General features: G+C 31.3%; 3 protein-coding genes across 5 annotated transcripts; 2 read left to right on the top strand and 1 right to left on the bottom strand.

Moving 5' to 3' along the window:
• The first annotated feature begins 3,433 nt into the window (after positions 1-3,433).
• Positions 3,434-7,949, top strand: LOC105779726 (serine carboxypeptidase-like). The gene is made up of 9 exons (XM_012603629.2): positions 3,434-3,813; positions 5,097-5,265; positions 5,445-5,564; positions 5,739-5,882; positions 6,001-6,151; positions 6,365-6,453; positions 7,047-7,305; positions 7,402-7,535; positions 7,630-7,949. Exons 1-9 carry the CDS (start codon positions 3,470-3,472, stop codon positions 7,753-7,755), a joined length of 1,536 nt encoding a protein of 511 aa, XP_012459083.1. The 5' UTR covers positions 3,434-3,469; the 3' UTR covers positions 7,756-7,949.
• Positions 7,950-10,718: 2,769 nt separating this feature from the next.
• LOC105779727 (protein phosphatase 1 regulatory subunit INH3) lies at positions 10,719-11,341 on the top strand. The gene has a single exon (XM_012603630.2). The coding sequence runs from the start codon at positions 10,822-10,824 to the stop codon at positions 11,194-11,196; it is 375 nt and encodes a 124-aa protein (XP_012459084.1). The 5' UTR covers positions 10,719-10,821; the 3' UTR covers positions 11,197-11,341.
• Positions 11,342-16,721: 5,380 nt separating this feature from the next.
• Positions 16,722-21,052, bottom strand: LOC105780022 (vacuolar protein sorting-associated protein 24 homolog 1). Of its 3 annotated transcripts, none has more exons than XM_012604084.2 (6): positions 20,813-21,052; positions 20,546-20,622; positions 19,111-19,213; positions 18,021-18,142; positions 17,135-17,329; positions 16,722-17,048 (listed from the first exon to the last, which is right to left on the bottom strand). In XM_012604084.2, exons 1-6 carry the CDS (start codon positions 20,922-20,924, stop codon positions 16,968-16,970), a joined length of 690 nt encoding a protein of 229 aa, XP_012459538.1. In that variant the 5' UTR covers positions 20,925-21,052; the 3' UTR covers positions 16,722-16,967. The 3 variants fall into 3 exon arrangements, with proteins under 3 accessions (XP_012459538.1, XP_052485780.1, XP_012459541.1); XM_052629820.1 differs by having other exon boundaries at positions 20,546-20,610; positions 20,809-20,974; XM_012604087.2 differs by lacking the exon at positions 20,813-21,052 and adding an exon at positions 19,966-20,015 and having other exon boundaries at positions 20,546-20,616.
• Between the last annotated feature and the right edge of the window lie 1,100 nt (positions 21,053-22,152).

Here is a 22,152-nt window from a genome sequence, read left to right as displayed (position 1 = left end):
TACTATTTTAGAATATTTTAAAATTTTAACTTTTTTGATATATTTCTAAATTTTTTAATTTTTTATAATTTAAAAATTGGAATTTCTATAAATATTTTGGATTATAAAATTTATTTTGAATTTTTGAAAATCATTTTGTAATTTTTAGGGTAAACTACACCCATGGTCACTTTTGTTTACCTTAGGTTACATTTCAGTCACTTATGTTTGAAATGTTACGTTTTAGTCACTTACGTTATCGTGTTGTAACGTTTTAGTCACTGAGCCATTAATTATCATTAATGGTGTAATGGTAAGCTGACGTAGCACGTTAAATCATCATTTCAAACAAAAACTTTAGGTTAAATTATACAATTGGTCCCCATAATTATTCGTTTTGAGCAATTTAATTCTTTTATGTTCATTTAACTTTCTTTCTTTCTTTTTTTTTTTTTTCATTCTCTTCTGCTTCTCCCTCTGTTTTTCTACCTTCTTTATTTCTTTTAACATATCAGGAAGTCGAATTGGTAGTGAAGAAAGAAGCATGGTATGGGTTTATGGGTTTTGGTTATACGCAAATGATGACAGTCGACTTCCTACTTCTTTTTTCATTGCCAATTCGACTTCCTAATATGTTAAAAGAAATAGGAAATGTTTGAAACCAGAGGGAGAAACAAAAGAGAATGGAAAAAAAAAGATGAAAGTTTAAAGAACATAAAAGAAAAAAAAATTAAATTACTTAAAACGAAAAAAATATGGGGATCAATTGTATAATTTAACCTAAAAATTTATTTGAAATGATGATTTAACGTGTTACGTCAGCTTATCGTTACACCATTAACGACGATTAATGGCTCAGTGACTAAAATGTTACAACATGATAACGTAAATGACTAAAACGTAACCTAAGGTAGACAAAAGTGACCATGGGTGTAGTTTACCCTAATTTTTATTATGAGAGAGACCAATTTGTTTATTTTCAAAATTGATTAAGGACCAAAAGAGTACTTACACCAATATGTTATTCGAATTATTTGAATTGTGAAGTTCAACTCAACTCGAACTAATTCGATTCGATTAACTTGAAATTTAAATTTTTTTCGATTTTTTAATCGAATCAATTCTGCTCACCCCTACTCTCACTAGACTGATACCCGACTTATCCAAACAACAATGACTCTAAATTTCTACAATTTGTACATTTAAAATTTAGTCCTCCTACTTTTATTTTCAAGAATTTAGTTCTTCTACGTTTTGGGTTTAGAAATTTACTTTCAAATTATATATAATCACGTAACATTTTAATTGATTACATTATAATAAAATATTAAACTAATTAATAGCATTTTGTAATATAAAGACCAAATAATGTTAGAAATTAAAGTATAATGATTAAATCTCAAATTTAAGCATATTAAAAAGACCAAAACTGAAAATTAACCACTTTTATAAAATGTAAATGTAACATCCCCAGAACCCAAGTCGGGGATCGATAGTAAATATGTTAGGATTTAAAAAGGTAATAAAATAAAAATTATCTGTGTTAGTGGAGGGTGAACATAGAATCTACGAATAATTGAAAAGGCCCGTATGTTGTGAGAAATAAATTCTGAGTTTTGGTCATTGAACTATGAAAAATTTTAAATTAGTTAACAATATTATATATCATTCTTATTTTGATCACTCATATTTTAGATCGTTTCTATTTTGGTCACTTCCTATTAAATAGTAAACAGGAGTGATAATTTGATATTTTTTCTAATTGATATAATAACATATTTAGTCATTAATACTTACAAATTTTATCAATTTGATCCTCAAAGACATATAATTAAATATAAGTATAGTTATATTTAAACACATTTAATTGTGGAAAAGGGTCTCCGACCTCTCCCGATCTAACTTCCAATCGTGCGTCTCTTCCATATTCGATTCCTACCATCCATTCGAGGGCGATGAAAACTAAAAAAGTTTGCTACTTTTAATTTTAAGGAGAAATTTCAAGAAATTGTTTGAAACCTTGAAATTTCCAAGCGAAAAGATGAACTGAGAGCTAAAAGAAACCTAAAAATCTTGATAAACTTCATTTATGATCGTGCTAATAACATTTTCAACGAAGGAATCCAATTTTTTCTATGAGACCTAACAAATAATTAACAAATAAAAAGAAAAAGCTTCCTATAAGCCATTTTCAAATCATAATCTTTTACATTCTTGTTAACTTGAATCGTGTAATAATTTGCATCCATCTCTAAATATAAAATTTATTTTAAATTTTATCTTCATTTAATTTATTTTCAATTTATTTAGAAAAGATGTAAGTTTTATGAATTTTGATTTTTCTATTTTGAATTTTATATATATTTTAATATTTTAGATACATACATTTTATAATTTATATTTTCTTTTGAATTTTTAAACACTTTTATTAAAAAAATAGATTATAGCATTATCATTGCCATGTGTTAAAACCTGAGAGTATCATGTGTCATGTATTTAACTTCGTTACAAAAAAAAAGTACTCAAGCCCTTGACGGAATGGAAACTCGGGTACCAACGTGAGACAAAAAAAGATATAAGTACCAATTTGAGAGAAAGTGTAAGTTCAAAGGACTAAATGAACAATTGAGCCTTATAATTATAATTAAATATAAACACATATAAACAATACTATATAACCATCATTTAATTATGTGTGTTTGAGGATAAGTTGATAGAATTTATGAAATTGGCGGATTAAATTTATTGAATTATTTAAAATTAAGAGCAAATTAATAAATTGTGTAAGTACTGAAGACTAAATGTGTTATTATATCAATTAGAAAAAGACAACATCATCACTAGTGACTAGAGGTGCTCATGGGCCGGGCTGGGCTCAAAAAAATTTGGCCTGCGTCCTAGGCCCGGCCCGACCCGAAATATGGGTCTGAAATTTTGTCTAGGCCCTGCCCGAGAAAAAATTCCTAATCTTGAGTCTGGCCCGGTCCATTTTTTAATAAACACCAAAAATTTATTTTAAAAATAAAAAAATTTTAAAAAAAGTATTTTAAAAATATTTTAAAATAAAAAAAATAAAAAAATAAATATTTATTATATTCGGGCCAGACCCGGGCCAAAAAAGTGGTGCTCGAAGCCCGGCCCATTTTCTAGACGAGTCTTTTTTTTTCCAAACTTATATTTCGGGTTTATATTTTTATCCGAACCCTCTCATATTACAGGTGAGCCGTCGGCCCAGACCGGGCTGCTCGGCCCATGAGCACCTCTACTAGTGACCATAAAGAAACGATATAAGATGTGGGTGATAAAAATAAAACTGATGACTAAAGGTGAGTTTGTATAGGCGGGAGGCATAGCGGATCCAAACCTGGAGGTCAAAATAAAAATTTTATAATTAGATAGCCAAACATCATACTGTCAGTAATTCTTTCACTCATTTTAACTATAAATACTCGTTTCTCTTGCCATTTTCGTTTCCCCCTAGAAAAAACAGATGAAAAAACAGATGGCGAAACTGAAATCTCTAAGTCTAATATTCTTTTCCCATCTCTTTCTGGTTTCCTCTTCCGCCGCCGTATTCCCTGTCTTAGACGACCTACGTTTTGCCGGGTCGAGTTTTCCGTCGGTGCAAGCAAAGAAATTGATAAGGGAGTTGAATTTGTTTCCTAAAGAGGAAGTTAACCTGGTCGATCGAGGCCGAGTTTCGTTACCCCAGGATTCGAAGCTGGTGGAAAAGCGGTTCAAGTTCCCCGGTTTGGAAGCCCTTGGTGGGGTTTCTGTTGACGATTTGAGTCATCATGCTGGCTATTACAAGCTTCCTAATTCTTATGATGCCAGGTAATTTTTTTTAACTGGGATATTCATTTGATGGTTTTTTTTTTTTCAATTTTCATTATGTTGGAGGATTTTTTTTTTAAAAAATTTGATTCGAGAACCATGCTCTTGAGCAGGAATCACGCTCCAAGCACTGAGCTAAATGCTCGGCTTCGTTGGGGGGTTTTACAAGCCCTTAAATTATAGTTATTGTAACTTAATCGGTGAAGGGGGTTAACATTGTAGATTTGGGGGTTTAATAATTAAAGCCCCATGAATTGGATATTGAGGTGATTTTTCTCTGGTTTTTTATAGCTGAAAGTTTGGATTTAATTGGAATTAGGGTTTTTTCTTTTAATCTTAAAATAATTTTTAGTTAAAGAAAATCAGTATTTCATTTGTTAAGGAATATTTTCGATGTTTAAATTTGGAATAGGAATTTCAAATTCTAGTTATTAAAAGGCGATGACTCTATTTTTTTTTGCTTGATTCTTGTTATTCATGGTTTTAAAATAAATCTTATTTTTGTAATTTTCAGTGTGTAGTTTTTCATTAATCTTAAGTTGCCTCTCGGGCTTAATCTCTAAATCCCTGAAATTTATTTGGTTTCTGGGTGAATTTCTATATGTAAGTTCTCCCGTTGCCTTGTAAATTCAGAATCTTTTTTCTTTTAAAATTTTCTTAAATTTAGTCTCTAGATATGTAACAGCCTAACAGGTTTGTCTCAAACAATTTGGTCTTGCATAAATGTCTGTGCAGTTCATGATGATCTTACTTGTTTTGTAAATGTTAATGCTTGAATGGTTATCATCTGCCTCTTCAAGAAATTAGAGGCTACAGGGCCTTTCATTCCCTTGACTCATACCGATGAGAATTGGACTCCAAGGAAAAAATATATATTAAACAAACGAAGCTGAGCGAGCTCATCTTTTGCCCATATCTATTAAAGTCTTTTGAAATGAATTGCAGACTAAATGCTTTCTTGATACTCAAGCCTAAAATAATCCAGTCACAGAATAACATATTTTCCAGATTGCAGCTTTCTTGTTCCGCTATTAGGTTAATTAAACTTTATAAACTTTACATGTAATCTTCATTTCATGCTTGATTATCAGTTTATATAGTCAATCTCTCAGTTTTCACTCCCCCCCCCCTGAAATGGATAGAGGTGATTAATTACCTCTATGGTGGGTTTATCGAAATTTACAAACAGCTTACTTGCTATATCTCTCCCCTGCTTTTCGCCCTTTAAATGTTACTAATATTTTCCTTTTCAATTTGGTTTCACTCTTCCTGTTTTTTGGCAGAATGTTCTATTTCTTCTTTGAATCACGCAGTAACAAAGAGGACCCTGTTGTAATCTGGTTGACTGGAGGTCCAGGTTGCAGTAGTGAACTGGCTTTATTTTATGAAAATGGCCCTTTCTCCATTTCTGATAACATGTCTCTTGTCTGGAATGAGTTTGGTTGGGACAAGGTATTTTTCTTAATATTCTCCGTTCTTTGGTATTTGGTGTTTTCCAAATTAGGTATCACATTGAATAATTATAATTTTGTATCGTTTTGAAACCATGTAATATTAAAAAGTTTTAAGTTCTTTATATAAATGATGATGGACATGTTTTCATCTTTCCTCTTTCTCGGTTTTGTGTTTAGGTGTCAAACCTTCTATATGTAGACCAGCCTGTTGGTACTGGCTTTAGTTATAGCTCTGACCGAAGGGACATTCGTCATAATGAAGACGAAGTTAGCAATGACCTTTATGACTTTTTACAGGTTAGTCTGTTTATCATTGGATCTTATTCTGGAAGAAAAGGAGTTTAGCATAATTATTTACTCTCCACTGAACTATTATTGTCAATATTGTGGAAGTGAATAAACTTCATTCAATATGTTAGAGAAAAACGAATAAATTTGTTTGTTTTGACTGTGCTCTTTTTATTATGTTAGGCATTCTTTGCTGAACACCCTGAGTTTGCCAAGAATGACTTTTATATAACTGGAGAATCGTATGCTGGGCACTACATTCCAGCTTTTGCTGCCCGACTCCACCGAGGAAACAAAGCTAAAGATGGAATTCATATAAACCTGAAGGTGTGTTACTAATTATGTGACGTAAAGCTTCTAGATTTTATTTACTAATTTCCCGAAGTTTTAACTCGTCTGAATCAATTCATTTGTTTGCTTACTTCAACTACAATGTGTTTTACAGGGATTTGCTATTGGAAATGGCCTGACTGACCCTGCAATCCAGTATAAAGCTTACCCCGATTATGCTTTAGACATGGGGTTAATTAAGAAGACTGACTATAGTTTAATCAACAAGCTGGTTCCAGTTTGTGAATTTGCAATAAAGCTTTGTGGTAATTTTGCATCTGAAATGGCTTCATCTCTTTTGTATGATCATTCTCTACATATTTACCTCGAATTTTCAAACTTCAAAGAATTGATTTTCCCCCCCAATTCTGCATTTTATATTATAAGATTTTCTTTAGAAAAAGTTATATCACAGATTGAATCAGTGTTGCTTATCTCCTTGATTCTTTTTCTTTCTTTTTGGAAAACCATTTTTCCAGGCACTGATGGTACAGTCTCTTGCATGGCTTCCTATTTTGTCTGCAATACCATATTCGCTAGCATCATAGCACGTGCTGGTGGTATAAATGTAAGAGACATAAATTATTTGCTTACTACGTGGGATCAGTTATCTTTTAATGCTTAGAAACAGATTTGATGAATTTTTTGCTTAATTGGTTCTAGTTGTTCTTGTTTCTGCTGTAATATCCTGTGATGTAGAATGTGTTTCTTTTCCTAGCATTACGAAACTATCTTCTTCTAAAATATCTGGAGAAAAGTTTTTGTGCAAATAATGTAATTTGCCTGATTAGAAAAGAAAATGAATATAGTTTATGAATGATGGAGTAGGGCCTGAAATTGGTCTTAATATCATTGACATTCTTTCTTAAGATATTTTATGAGCAATATGAGCAAAGGATACCTAGAATTTTTTTCCTATTGTTAAACCACTTATAACTTAAATTACTCAGATCCAACTGTGAGTGTCTGATATGGGTATGTGTTTGACATAGTTATATTCGATTCTTTTAGAAGTTTTTTCGTGTATTTAGAAGGTCATAGAGGTCAGACATGACACTTCAAAGGGAAAAAAAAAAAGCTATTGAGAGGAGTCATCTGTGGTCTGATATCTTATGATTCTTTGAATAAAATTTGAAATGCTCCAATGTTTTCTTGTTGCAGTACTATGATATTAGAAAGAAATGTGAGGGGAGTCTTTGCTATGACTTCTCAAACATGGAGACATTTCTGAACAAGAAATCTGTTAGGGATGCTCTTGGTGTTGGGAATATAGAATTCGTTTCCTGCAGCCCTACAGTGTATCAGGCCATGCTGGTTGACTGGATGCGGAATCTTGAAGTTGGCATTCCTGCTCTCCTTGAGGACGGAATCAAGCTTCTTGTCTATGCTGGTGAATATGATCTTATCTGCAACTGGCTCGGTAAGCATGTTCTGTTTCGTTTATGGATGGGGGGAGGGGCAAATTATACCAGATACATCTAGCGAATTACGGATCACAATATAATATTTGGAACAGGCAATTCAAGATGGGTTCATGCAATGCAATGGTCTGGTCGAAAAGAATTTGTAGCATCGCCAGAGGTTCCATTTGTGGTTGATGGCTCGGAAGCAGGAGTCTTGAAAACTCATGAACCTCTTGGTTTTCTTAAGGTCTGGTCCTTCTCTATACCAACATTTACCTGTGTCTTTAAATCTAGTTGCAGCTGGCTGGTTGTTGATATAGCTGCATGATGATCTTTAACAGGTTCATGATGCTGGTCACATGGTGCCTATGGACCAGCCCAAGGCAGCCTTAGAAATGCTGAAAAGATGGACCAAGGGTTCACTAGCTGAAGGTGGTAAGGCAGAGAAACTGTTTGCTGAAATGTGATTTTTTTTTTTTCACTTTTCACTGCTTGCAATCAGTGTTAGTTACCCGCTGCTCTTAGAGTGGGAACAACAAAACAAAGTAACTTTGAATACCTGTATATATATGTATGTGGATGCCATAGGATCCTGGTTATCTTGGTGTTTTGAATATAACCTACTAAAAATAATGAAGTGATTTGAACTTTTTGTTGTTTACTTTTTTATGTAGTTAATTATGTGTTCTTTTATATCTATATTATTTAATATTTGATATAGAGTAGAAATATGGTTAGGAATTGACAAGTATCTTATAGGGTATAGTAAAATATTAAAAAAAAGAGACATTATAATTATTTAAGACTGTTTGTGAAATATTTTTTGTCAATTTATATAATGTAGTTAAGTATAAATTTAGGCAAATTATGTGATGTTACATGTTAACAAATTTAATGGGTGAATATTTAATTATTTGTATTTGTTTTTAAGAGTATTTTAAATAAGATGTTAGCATGTTTGATGAGAGTATAGATTTACACATTTGTAACATAGATTAGGTAATGGCCAACTATAATGGTGGTGGGAAAAAATTAATAACAAATATCTTTATAAAAATTATGTTAAAGATAAATGAAGTTTTAGTTGAATTAAAAAGAATTAATGCTTTAGATGTCACGATGTTTAGGTTTTAATCTTACCTTATGTTGTAATTGTACTATGCATTGTTTAGAGATCATCACTCATTGACACAAAATAACCTTTTTAAGGTGTTTGATTTGTCGAATTTTAGATTATACTTAATCAGATTATGGAAACGTAAGATTGTGAATGGAATGTGAGATTATATTGTTTGGTTCATTTTGTTGGAATGTAAGATTCAAGTATTTAATTGATTGGATGTAAAATTATTTAAAAGTAAATTTTATTATATTGTCCTTGTTATAAAATATGGACCCATTAATCAAATAATTAATTCAACCATTGAATTAAAGAACAAATTAATCCACCAAATTGTCAATCATTCTACAATCTAATATATGAAAAAAATAAAAAAGAATTTGATTGAAAGCTATGACATTGGTGAAATTCTCTATCCGAACGGCATGGCTAAACAAATAAGCTTCAAACTTCAATCTATATCCTTAATATTAAATTAATCGAATAAAAGTTAGCAATTGTTCTTAATAAAATAAAATAAACTCATAGCAAAAAGAAATTTTGGATTTGAAAATTGGAAGTTAGTTAAAACTTACAAACAATACTATATAGAGGAAGAGATGGCGACGGTGGTTATCATACAAGGTCTCTTCTTTCTACCTCTCTCTTTATATACTCTCCTTAATTAATTAAACAATGATTCATAATAGTCAAGAGAACCAAAAAAATAAACGAAAGAATTCATAACAATCAACAACAAAGAACTCGACAAGCATCAAGCCTATAACATAAATTGAAAAAAAAATCTACAACAATCAACAAACATGAAGCCTAAAACATATATTGAGAAAAAAAAATTAAAAAAATCTTTCAATGCGATAAATCACAAAGCAATATGAAGACACAACTAGAAATTAAAAATATTAAACTTACCTAACTGTAGACGATAATGAATGTCCAAGAGAGTGTGGAGTTAAAATTAGGAGGAGAAGACTAGGAGTTTGGGTTTTCAATTTATGACAGAAAAAGAGAAGAAGAAAATAAGAGATATTTTGATTTTTGTCTTAAAAATAATAAAATGAATTATACCGATAAATATAATAAAAATAGAAGATAATTTTGTCTTAAATTTCAGATTCTATTGTAATATTAGATTATTTAAGAATGTATATTACAGGATGACCGTAACGTGAGATTATAGGATGGCAGGAATGTTGAAATCCAAACACCATAACCTCATTCTAGAATGTAAGATCATGAACCGTATATCGAGACGGGTGAAAGATGTTACAAAGTACACATTTTAGTAGGGATGGCTAGCCACTTAGAGGCCACCATTCGCCTAAAACAATTTTGAGGACTAATTTATAAAGTTTAAAATTAGGGAATCCATCTTATAATTTTCCATTTTTATTGAAATATTATATAAATAAAATTGGGCCATAAACCCAATTGGGTTGTTAAAACAAAAGTGGGCTCCAAATACCCATATTTATTTATTTAAAAATTAACCAAGGCTCAACTAAGAATGAAAAGCCCAAACTAACTTAAATCTATTAAAATAAACCCAATTAGCCCCATGAAATTCAATGCCTTCTATATAGATAATCATTCAATTTTCACAAATTTTCATTTTGGGTATCGAAAATTATTCCCGTTAGATATTTTTATCGCTTTAGATATTTTTGTTAATTTATCATCACATTCAATCATTTTAGTCACCCAACTTTAGTACTTTTTTATTTTGGTCGTCAGTTCATCTAATGAGATGAAACCCTTTTTTATTAAAAAATAAAATCAAACCTAAAAAATTAAAATAAATTAAAAAGATAAGCTGAATTTAAAAAAATACAAATTTTCCTATGAAAACTAATACAATTTCTTATAAACTCTCGTGCTTTTCCTTTTATTGAAAAACTAAAATTAATTTTAAAAAATAAATTAAAAGATAAATATTATAATTCTTGTAAAATTCCAAATTTCCCCTTCTCTTTTACTAATAAAAACTAAAATTAGTACTAAAAAGAAAAAAAATTAAAAATTTGAAAAGATAAAATGAGTTAAAAATAAAAAATTAAAATTAAATTAATTAAATAATATGTAATTGAAAATTAAGGATGAGTCACTAAAATAATAAAAATAAATAACGGTAGTGCTCATATTACAAACATTTTTGATACCTAAAATTAAAATTTATGAAAGTTGGAGGATCAACCATGGAATTTACCCTATAAAACCCGAAAAATCGGTTTACGGACTCTAATTAAAATAAAGTGGAGAGACATGTAATGCACACGTGTGATTGATGTTTATGAAAAAAACAAAGCCCTCACAACGCAATTAAATGAAACTGAACGGCTGATTGGGGAGCTGAAAGCCTATTATTTCATCAACAAAAAGAAAATAAAAAATCGAACGGCGATAATCTCTGGCGATGGTTCGACCGACGGCGATAGGCACCACGAACAGATCGTCATCAGCGATGTCCTCCATGACAACCACCGTGACGATCGAGAACACCTCGGGCGCGTCCTCCTCGTCGTCGCAGCCTCAAGAAGCCCTCGTCCTCGAACTCCGCCCTAGGAAGAAGAAAGTTACGTGGAAAGAAGGCACCGTGGACAACGAATTCATGAACAAGAAGAGTTCCAAGATCTGTTGTATTTACCATAAAGAAAAGCCCTTCGACGAAGACGACAGTGATGACGACGGACATGATCATCATCATCACCATCATCCGTCCAACGGACATGATTCCTCCAAGGATGGCTGCAGGCCCAGCAGCAGCTCCAGCTCCAGCTCCAGCGCCTGATTCTGTTTCCAATCTGTTTCTCTAAAACTTTGTTTTGGATGCACCGAACCGACTTTCATGAAATTCTATAGTATTGATTTCATGTAATTTGTTTGGACCTTTATATCGATTTGGTTTTTGGATGCAATGAACAAACGTTTATATCGATTTCGTTTTAACTAATAACGCATAGAACTGATATGATTAATTAACTTTTGATAGCTAAAGATGAATTTAAACCCTAATTTACTTATGATCTAAATTAATTTTTGAGGATGTCTTGAGAGATTGTTTTCTTATCATTTCTTTTCTCTACTTGCTTCTTAGTTAAATTTATCCAAGAATTCCAGCATCAGAACTGAAGGTATGCTTCAATTCATAACTCTGTTTTCTAATATGCATGATGAATATTCTGTTTGTTTACGATGCATAAATAAGCGAATTTTGTCTGACATAATTTTGGAGTGCTAGTTTTAGCCTCTTTTTGGTAGGCAAGAAAGAATTGGAAGGTAAATGTTTGAATTTAATGGTTGAGTTACAGGATAGGATATGTTAGCATGCACTTCTAACATTAGATTAGAACTTCTTTTCGTCCTATCCCCTGTTTTTCTCTTCTATCAAACAGTGTGTTAGACACAATGGGAATAGTGAGATAGACGACCCAAGGATTTAAGTTGTGGACTGAGGTGAACATCTGCGGCGGAAAAAGTCAGAAGCCCCAAAACAATGGTCACAACATTGTGGTGTGACTAATATTTAAACCCTTCACAAGGCCAGTATCCCAATTAGCTGTTGGTAGAGGATAGTAGGGGAACATGTTACTGAAAATCTTGAATTATTGATTCCATTCTCATTTATAAAAGACATTAAGCAATGATTCAAGACTTTGATGCTGGGACTGTCTTTTTATCCACCGTTGAGATTCAAAATGGCCTCTTTTTTGGTGGTTGGTTTACTGTAACGGGGTTTACACTGATCTATTCAGGGGGGGTTCGCTTGGTTTTATAAAGTTAAACAGAGTTCGTGAGAAGAGTCTGGAGGGGAGGTAGCAATATGGAGATTGGAAAAGGGGACGGGGCATCAATTGAGGAATACGTTGTGCGTAAGAAAGGGGGTTAGAAGGAGATGGTTTGCTTCGTATTTAGAGTGTCAAACACAAAAATATGTCCCACATGGGTGTTATTTTTTTTATGTATTTAGAGGGTCCTTGGAAGATTATATTCTATACCATGTACAAGAATTTATGAAGATGGATACTTCATGAAAAGTTTTGGTAAGATAGATGGTAAGAGATGAGTAAACAAATAAAGCGGATAACAAATAAAGAGAAGGGTTAAAAGGAGGTGTGTAGGTATTAAAATGTGGAGAGGGTGGGTTGGTGAATGGTTAGGCTTGTTGGCTTTGGTGACAAGGGCTTGCTGGTGGTTGTTGGAAAGGTTAGTGCAAGTATGTCACAGGAATGAGTCTGGGGCTTGGAAATGCTGTGTTACCCTTACCATGAATCTTCATTTTGATAAGTATGTTTATATATATATATTCAGACATGATATAAATTATGAAAAATTAAGCATGCTTGTATTAGTTATATACTCCAGGTCCAAGGGGTGATACTCATGCGAGGTGTTGAACACGAGCGAGCTAAGCCTTGACTGGGTGGCTGACTTGGCGAGGAGGAGATATGTAAACACCACTCGTTGAGGTTCTTGCTCTTTCTGTTAAGAATTACAGAGAATTTTGTTATTAATCACACTCCACGAAAAGGTCTGAATTTTGGGTTTACTACTAGCTTCTATATAACTTTTATAACAAGGGAATGTGTTGATAGGCTCTCTAAAGATACTTCCTTAGCGAATCCCTAAATTTTTTCTATCAATAGAACGTTCACTGGAAGCTTAGCAACTTCTGAAGTAGTTTCTCCTTATTCCAACCTTTTTTTCATCAATAAATTCATTAACCATGACCTTATCCCAATTTTTATTCAAATCAAGGGATGATACATCACTATCCCACCAGTTATCCTTCCAAAAGCTAGTATAATAACCATCACCCAATACCCAAACTCCACCTTACTCCAGTCACAAGAACATGCTTCCCATCAAGGATGCTTCTTCAAGTATAGAGCATAAAACATTGTTTGCTTGAAACTTGGAAAAAGAAATTTTGTGAAGAAATTTTGTACATATAACATCTTTCCACAGTCTCCTAGTATCATCATGAAGCTCCAAACCCATTTTAGCAAGAAAGGTTCATATCTTTTGTTTTTGAGACCCAATTCCCTTCCAATTTAAGCAAAACAAAGTTCCAGTTAATATGAGGGTTTTTTTCCTCTTTCCGGAAGTACTTGCCTAATATGCCTAGTGGGTTGCATGGTATAGTTCGTGATAGAAGCAATAGCAACTTGGATGAGAACAACTGTACCAACAAGAGATAATTGATTAATCTTCCAAATTGCTGACCTGTTTTGAACTTTTTCCACTAAATGTAGTACAATTATGTTGTTTTGGGAATGCTATTATGTCTTGTGAGCTCTCTGGTTGCCCTTTCAAGACTGTTGTTGGAAATAGAAAGTTTTTACTTGGAGAAGCTAATAGTCTGTCCTGAGCATTTTTTGAGTTGTTTCAATGTTTCTTTGACAATCTCAACTGTGAGAAGAGAACCAATGGAGCTCTTCCTCTTTCAGAATTTGAGATACTCTTTCTTTTTCAAGCTTGTACAAGAACGAAATGAGATTCCAACACTTTTTAGATTGTAGTAAGGATTTTTTAATTTTTTTGTCTAAAAATTTTGCTACTCATCTAATTTATTCCATTTAGAAAAGGGCTGTAAATCTTAAAAGGTTTCAAGTGTGGCTATAGAGGACTCAACCCCAAAGTGCCCAAAGAGAGGTGATACACCATTGTTTCAGGATAAATAAGCTTCCATTTCTCATTACAGAGAAAATTATCAACCCTCTCATAAACATTTGTTATCCCCCATTTTTAATTAGTCTCCCAAGTATATTTCTACTCAATGAAACCAAGTTCAACAAAGCTATAGTGATTAATGACCTTTTGAAATTTATTGAACAATGAGCTGAAAAATTAAAATCATGTACTGATGAGCCAATTTCATTGAACACTAAAAGAGCCATTGGTTTGTTGATTTTGTAGGAGCTGGACTCCCATATATGTTGGTAATTTCACTCTCTACTAACCAAACATTGTGATTGTTCTCTTTCTTTCCATAGTCATATCTTCATAAAAGAGAATGATAAAATGAGGAGGAATTCATCTTGTTATACAACAAATCCCTCCTTTTCTTGCCTATCACTCATACCCTCACATCAAATTTCTTTATCTGAAATGTTGATAAAATGGTGAAGGTGTGCTACAGATTTCTTAAACATCTTTTACAATCCTAGATAACCTTGTATAGCTAAATATAATAAATCATCAATAATCTTGTACATGTGTGAGTTTTCTATCTGAACCTAAAGGTCTGAGGAAGCCTAAAACTAATTTCCAAGAAAGGTTCAGGGGCTTTAATCAATTTCTTCTTTGCATATTCAAACTCACATTCGTTCTTTTGACTATTATGTAATTCATAGATTGCTCGATATGTGGATACTGAACCAAACATGAACACTCGTATAAGCTTGAAGATTGATAAAAACATATTCTCAAGAAAAACTGTAACCTCTTTTGACCAGTTAAGTGTTTTCCCAAAATTCCCAAACTATTATTTTGCAAAATTCAACAAACTTGCAATTTCTTTAAGGATTATTTAAGCTCATAAAAATAGCAAAAAAATATCAAAAATAATTTCCTGTAAACCTAATTATTTAGTTGTAGAATTTATGACCAAACTCTATCGTGTATAGAGAGTCAATTGATAGAATTCTACTTAATTTGAAAAAATAAACTGCAAAGTCCTAAAATCATCACAACTAATGTTGGCATGTCCTTGGTAAGTAATCTTTTTTCTGCACCACTACTTTACAACTTGCTCCATAAGTCAATCAATTGTTTTAATATATTAAAATAATTGTACTTGTTATACATGTAAAATTCCGAACGGATCTAATACCTCTATCATATCGATTTACAATATTATCTATATAAATATATATTTAATGACTAAATTCTTTTATATAAAACAAATAGTTAAGATATCTCTATCGATCGATCTAAAATATTATCTATATTAATATATATACCTAACGATTAAATTATTTTTATATAAAACAAATAGTTATAAATTTATCCAATTTCAACTAATGTAGTGCTTAGAGAGCCGCCTAGCAATTAGATTTTGGTGTAATTATAAAAAATATAATTTTAAAAATAGTTTTATACAAGTTATAAACAATATATTATACACATGAATATGTATGAGTGTTTGAGATGGACATGATAAAAATTTCTCATATTAATAAAAATATTAAACCCTAAAATTTCTAAAATTATAGCAAAAAAATTATTATAAAAATAATTTACATGACTAGAAGTATGGACATAACTTATTTATGTGTCTATGCTATATATTATGAAAATAATATACTTATTCATAAAATGTTATAATTTTTATCATAATTTATTTATAAAAAATAACTTTATAAAGTTATAAAAAAATTATTTATAAGAAAAGTCATAAAATTTTGGACAATTTATATAACTTTTTTAATAGAAGTTATATATTATAGTTTTATATTAATTTTATATTATAAATAGGGATATAACTTAACATAAATCTTTCTCCAAATTAAGTTTATATAAGTTATTATAATTAAATTTACAGACTATTTGGACTATGAATTCAAATATTCTAAGGTCGATGCTAAATATGTAAATAGAAAATATTTTCTTGCACCATATCGTTGGGTATGGTACCATTTGAAAGAATAGTGCTAGGCACAATCACCATATACAACTCACAAACTCTTTAATTTGAGAATATATTTGTTGTTCTAGAAAATATTTTCCATATTAACAAAATTATCTTAGCATAGCATAAAAAAAGTTAGATCATACTAGGATATTGCATATTTTATAACTTCGATCATAGGTGGAATTGAAATAATTCATACTTCAAAGAGTACGTGGAAAATGATATATTAAGAATCTTAATGATATACAAATTCCAATGGTAATGAACTCAGTCAAGGACAAACCGATGATGATGATAAGGAGCATATGTTAAATATTAAGGAGGAATAATCCAACAAATATGCACTAAATCAATTAGATAAAATTACACATGTTTATTTTCTTGTTATTTTGTTAGTAATCATATTATCAATTATTTTTAGACTGGCACAATACATATGATTTTTATAGTAATTAATATTTTAAAATATTAATTACGTAACTGTCTAATTACGACATAATTACTATTTATAACATAGTAACTATTATTACTTTGTACTTTCCAAACATAACCTAATTTAATCGTGCAACAATTTTATTATAATTTTGATAAATTAATTATCTAATTATATAAATTTTGATATTTTCATGCATACCAGCCCATGTTTTTTTTTTTTTGGGGGGGGGGGTTACATTCCAAAATTACCAAATCTATTTTAAACATTATATTTACATAATAATATTACAACAAAAATAGAATTTTCAGTGAGGCTATTGCCACAATTGTAAGTCCCTCTCGTTAATGGCTAGTGAACTCAAAGCTCTTTTAAATGGCTGGCATGGTTGGTAGGTTCACGGTGAGCACAAAAGAAGCTATTTAATACTAACACAAAACACACACTTTTAGTTGATAGATAGCAAAAGAACACCAAAATGGAAGTTAAAGGTTTACGATCTAACTCGAGCGAGTCGCGCCCTTATCTCTTCCAACTCTTCCTCATCATCTGCACCCTCTGCAATCGCTTCTTCCTGTAATATTTTGAAGCAGTATAGTTCCTTTAGCGTTTTGTAATAACAAGTAAAAGAACATAAAAACAATGGCCAAGGGAACATACTTGATGTGAAGTGGTTTCTCTTTGGGTAGGTACCCTCGCTCTTTCCTTCCGAACAGCTTCAGGAAGCTGTGCAGCAGTTTCCCCAGCTATTTCCGAAAGAACCTTATTGACTTCTTCTTCTGTCTCTTCTTCTATATCTTCTGAATCCAATGCCGTGTCAACAGCATCATTTACTATTTCTTCAATCACCCCAGCCTATAAACCAACTTGCAACTGCAGCTTAAGAGAATTTAAAGAAAAAAAGAGATGTACTCGCCAAATATGCTGCATGACGGTACTTCTTACATGCCACTTAGGTCTCTTATCAGTTTTAAAAGGGACGTTCATTGATTTAGTTACGTTACTAAATAGTACACCAATCTGGTTCTTTCAATCCTCTTAAGTCTGAATCCATATCCCACTTGACTGAGCTGAAAAACAGGGAATCTGGCATCCCCATCTGTTAAATAACACCAAATGCACCTCCTCCACTCCCACTAATAACGGTGGATTTTTTATCCAATTATCCATAATCTTTTTCCGAAGAAAGTTTATGTGACTATATCTAATATTTAAATAAAATGAAAGAAAACTTCAAACTCGTAAATGAATCTTAAATAACCTTTAGACGAAACCATACTGGATCAAAATTTGAAATTTCAATTGGACATGTAAGAAAATAAACAACCTGACAGTTTACTCGAGCACCAGGAGAAAATCAACTAACTCAAAAAAAAAAAAAAGCCAAATACCCAGTGTTAATATGTTACTTGCATTAATTTCCGATGAGTTGAGAAAACAGAGATTTAGAACAACTGAGACAGGAATATTGCCAACAAGGATGATGAATATTATGAAACAAAAACTGGCAACATAAACATAACACAATTACAAACTTTAAAATTACCTTGGTCATTTCTTTGCTAAATTCTTGCATTGTGGTAGCCATTTGTGGAGCTTTCATGAGGTTGTTTACAAGTTTCATGACTTCAGCACTCTTGGAAAGATGACCGACAGTACGAGCAATTGCTTCAAATCCATTCCCAGAAAAGAAACATTTATAAATAAAGGTTAGAGAGGAGCAGAAGAGATCTATGTCAAGCATTTCTTCCAAAAGAATACAAAAAACATTAAAGAAAGAAAAAGGAGGAAAAAGAAAAGGAAAAAAAAATTCCCTACAATACCCTTTTATTTTCAGCAAGGGCTCCCCAAACATGCCATTCCTAAAGCTGAGTTAATATCTAAGGCAGATGGGAAAAAAATTGATAACCTCAACTCCAGCAACAAACAAGGTTTTGTTGCTCCAGAAAGAAGTTGAAAGTGAAGGTCTTCTTAAATACTACAATGAAAGTGATTTTACATTGGAAGTTCATAAATAGCTCGACATAGTATAAATCTTTTATTAAAAAAGATTCTGCAATCAGTCATTCTTGTCCTCCTGTAAACATCACCTCCCAGAAACAGAAAAAAAGCTCCAAAATAACCACATGAATAAATCCTTGTACACTTTTAAGGCTGAATCCACCAACACAGAAAGGAGTAGGCTTCTCTAGTAGCGAAAGCAAAACAATTTTCCAGACATATCGACATGATAAAGCATGAGTGTTCTTATCTTTCTATGTATAAAAATTGTAGAGGCATAGCTTCTGTAAATAGAAAAAAAATAAGAATAGGTACTTCAGTAATCGTCAATATCCCGTAAAAGATGATAATAATGATTATTGATAATAATCAAAAGTCAAAATCACATCTTTCAACCACCAAAATTGCTATTCCCATAAAACATTATTCGACTTGCACATTCTCCAAAGTTAGAAGAATATGTACTTAGGTGTGTTAGTTTAATAGTGAAAATACCAAATTATTCATGGAAGTAACAACATGCCATGAACATTCTCAGCATGCATTCTGATTCTTATGAATTAAAAAGTTTTAGGCATAGGGATATAATAGTGTCTTGGAATAAACATAACGCATAAAAGCATAAGTTGTCATACCAACACTTTCTCCGAGGTGCATGGATATTGAATTAAGCTGTGCCTTATTCTCATATAGACGGTTCACAGCTTTTCTTGACATTACAATTTCTTTTGCAAGTGCCTGGAAATATATAGGGATCACAACGTGAATGTAATTAAGAGACAATTCATCAACAACAAGAAAGCAGATTGAAAATTAAATTATGGGCATTCAAGCATGCGGATGACGGAAATAGATAAACATTCTCATATAACAGTTATGGGTACACAGGTTTTAATTTATCAAACCTATTCATTTTTTGTCAAGTACCTGTGTTTGATATATAGACGAACATGGATATGGAATATGACTCTCCAAATACATGGAAAAACTTAAAGAAAGAATTGAACAAGCTCATGTCACACATACTCAAATCCAACACTCATACCGGAGTACCAGTAGTAACATAGGGTCAAACCACTTAACTAAAACATGATCATTTCTTGATCCCAAAATCTACATTTCCCTGTTTTCAGTTAACAATTTGTGTTTCTCACTAATAGCCAGTCACAGTTAGGCCAGCTTTCTAATCTTAAGTTTAGTTTCTAAACTTTCGAAAGCTTACTGGATGAATATCTAAGATCTTTAATATTTCTATATTCAATTAGCATCCCTTGCGTGCATGCCTCATTATGTCATTCAAACAAGAATAAATTCCAATCTGCTTTGGAAATTTAAATACCTAAATTATACATCATATTAGGACCAAATCCTTTTAAGGTAAACTTCAATCTACATGATAGAAGAAAATTTAAATATTTATAGTATTCATCATATAGGCCAAACCCTTTTAAAGTAAACTCCAATCTACATGATAGAAAAAAATTAAATACCTATATTATTCATCATATTAGGGCCATATCCTTTTAAAGTGAACTCCAATCTACATGATAGAACAGAATAAAATAAAAGAATAGATCAGCTATCAACAAAAGATAAGAGATAGTCTATGTTGCCCCAATCATTTTTCTTGAATATCCATGTCCAACACCCATGTCCTACACATATTCGGACATGGGTATAGGGATATGAGTCTCAAAGAACCCTCAAACATACACTCACATCCGAGTCCAAGTAACATAACAAATAGTTACTACTAGCCACAATTGATTTCTTGAAAAACAAGCCAAAAAGACAAAAAAGAACAAGTAGAAAAATTCACACTAGGGAAAAGAAAAATTAGTTCAGATATCTCCAACAATAAGGCCAGTATCCGGATGGCAACAAAATCAATTAGATAACCCTTATTCCATAATGATCTTTGATGTAATTATATAACATCTACCTAATCATTCCATTCTAGTAAACAAGAAAAGAAAAAGAGTTCAATTCCCTAACAACTATGGCACAACCAATCTACTTAACTAAAATTCCATTGAAAACAAAATATAAACAGGAACACTAAGAAATTACCTTAGCAGACCCCATGTCATTTCTCTTGGCAGCTTCTCTAATTGCTTTTTGTACACTTTTCTCCTCTCTCTGAACATCTAAAACAAAATCCATATGAAAAAGAAAAACCCATAATCAATTTTCTTATCTGAAAATTCAACAACCAAAAACCAAGCAATATTAAACTCCGAATTTAACCAATTAGCTCAAAAATCACATTAGCACCAGAAAACTAATTTTTACGATTCACCTAAAAACTAAGAGAAAAAAGAAAATGAAGTAACTTGCCTCTGATTTGGCGTTCAATGTTACGACACTCTTGACGAAGCTTTCTTTGCCAATCTCTTAGTAATTGCTGTGGGTTCGGCTTGGGTTTCAACATGTTCTTAAATTTATCCATCTTTTGCTAGTCTCTTTGTATATCAGTTTATTCCTAATTTTCTCATCGGCATTTGTTTCCCCGGAATCTTTTATTTGCCTTACTTCTGCACTTTTCAGGGACAAGAGAGTACACAGTGAGCACAAGACAGCGACGTCGTATGTAAACTGCTTTAGACTTTCCTCCACAAAATTTTGGCTTAATGCTCACTTTGTCCCCAAACTATACCAGTTTTTCATTTTGGTACCTAAACTTTTTCTCGTCTCATTTTAGTACATAAACTGTCATTTTGTTCCATGGTTCAGTTCAATTTTTTTAATAGCGTTAAAAACATTTAAATTTAAAAATAGAAAAATAAGAATATTAAAAAATAAATATTTTTAAAAAATGCCTTTAACTTAACTTACCGTTGATCAATGTTGATTGGCCGTTGATCACTATGTTAACTAGTGTTGATTGATTATTGACCGAATTTTAAATATTTTCAAATTTTCATAATTTCTTAAAATATAAATTTTTTCCACTTTTTAAAAAACTTAATAAAATTTTTCTAAAATTTATATATTTTGATTTTTCGATTTCATATGTTAACTTTTCAATTTCTAGACTTCATATTTTTAGTTAAAACTTTTTTTTCTAATTTTTCTAATTTTTATTCATTTTTTAATTTTAGAATTTAAAATTTTCTCAAAATTAAAATTTATTACAAATTTTCTAGAATATATTTTTAAAAATTTTAAGTTTTTATTTGCAATTTTTAAAATTTAAATACTTTTTATTTTATAAAATTCTACAATTTTTATATCTTATGATTTTTAAAATTTATATTTATATATTTTATAATTTTATAATTTTTTATTTTTGAATTATTTTTATTGTATATATGATTTTTAATTTTTAATCAAATAATATATATAATATTAAAAAATAAAAAAAAGACTAAAATGGTGCATTCTAATAGCGACACGTGATTTGCTGTAATTTGATACATCAAATTAGGCGCTCCATTACACTCGAGAAGCTTATTCTCAAGCAATTTAGGAGTTTTTTTATTATTTATTTTTGTCAATTTTTAGCTTTTGTTATTAATAAATGGTTTTTATTAGTTTTATGCTCTTTTAAGAACCAAATTGGTCAAATGGTGCCATGAGGGACTTAACGATATATTGAGTTGATGTAGGAAGTTGATAATGGGCTGAAGTTGAAGAAATCATCATTCAGAGGGGATATCACGACACTGAGGCCATGG

Source organism: Gossypium raimondii, chromosome 4 (assembly GCF_025698545.1).
Source record: "Gossypium raimondii isolate GPD5lz chromosome 4, ASM2569854v1, whole genome shotgun sequence".
Classification (NCBI taxonomy): Eukaryota; Viridiplantae; Streptophyta; class Magnoliopsida; order Malvales; family Malvaceae; genus Gossypium; species Gossypium raimondii.
This window is presented reverse-complemented; position numbering and strand designations above follow the sequence as displayed.

Bases quoted from the DNA above. Each gene is read 5' to 3' on its own strand.
- LOC105779727 (XM_012603630.2), top strand. From the start codon at position 10,822: ATGGTTCGACCGACGGCGATAGGCACCACGAACAGATCGTCATCAGCG.
- LOC105779726 (XM_012603629.2), top strand. From the start codon at position 3,470: ATGAAAAAACAGATGGCGAAACTGAAATCTCTAAGTCTAATATTCTTT. The intron at 6,152-6,364 runs GTAATTTTGCAT...CCATTTTTCCAG, and splicing joins ATTTGCAATAAAGCTTTGTG to GCACTGATGGTACAGTCTCT. The intron at 7,306-7,401 runs GTAAGCATGTTC...TATTTGGAACAG, and splicing joins TCTTATCTGCAACTGGCTCG to GCAATTCAAGATGGGTTCAT.
- LOC105780022 (XM_012604084.2), bottom strand. From the start codon at position 20,924: ATGGATAAATTTAAGAACATGTTGAAACCCAAGCCGAACCCACAGCAA. The intron at 20,623-20,812 runs GCAAGTTACTTC...ATTTTGTTTTAG, and splicing joins CATTGAACGCCAAATCAGAG to ATGTTCAGAGAGAGGAGAAA. The intron at 17,049-17,134 runs GTATGTTCCCTT...AAAATATTACAG, and splicing joins GAGAAACCACTTCACATCAA to GAAGAAGCGATTGCAGAGGG.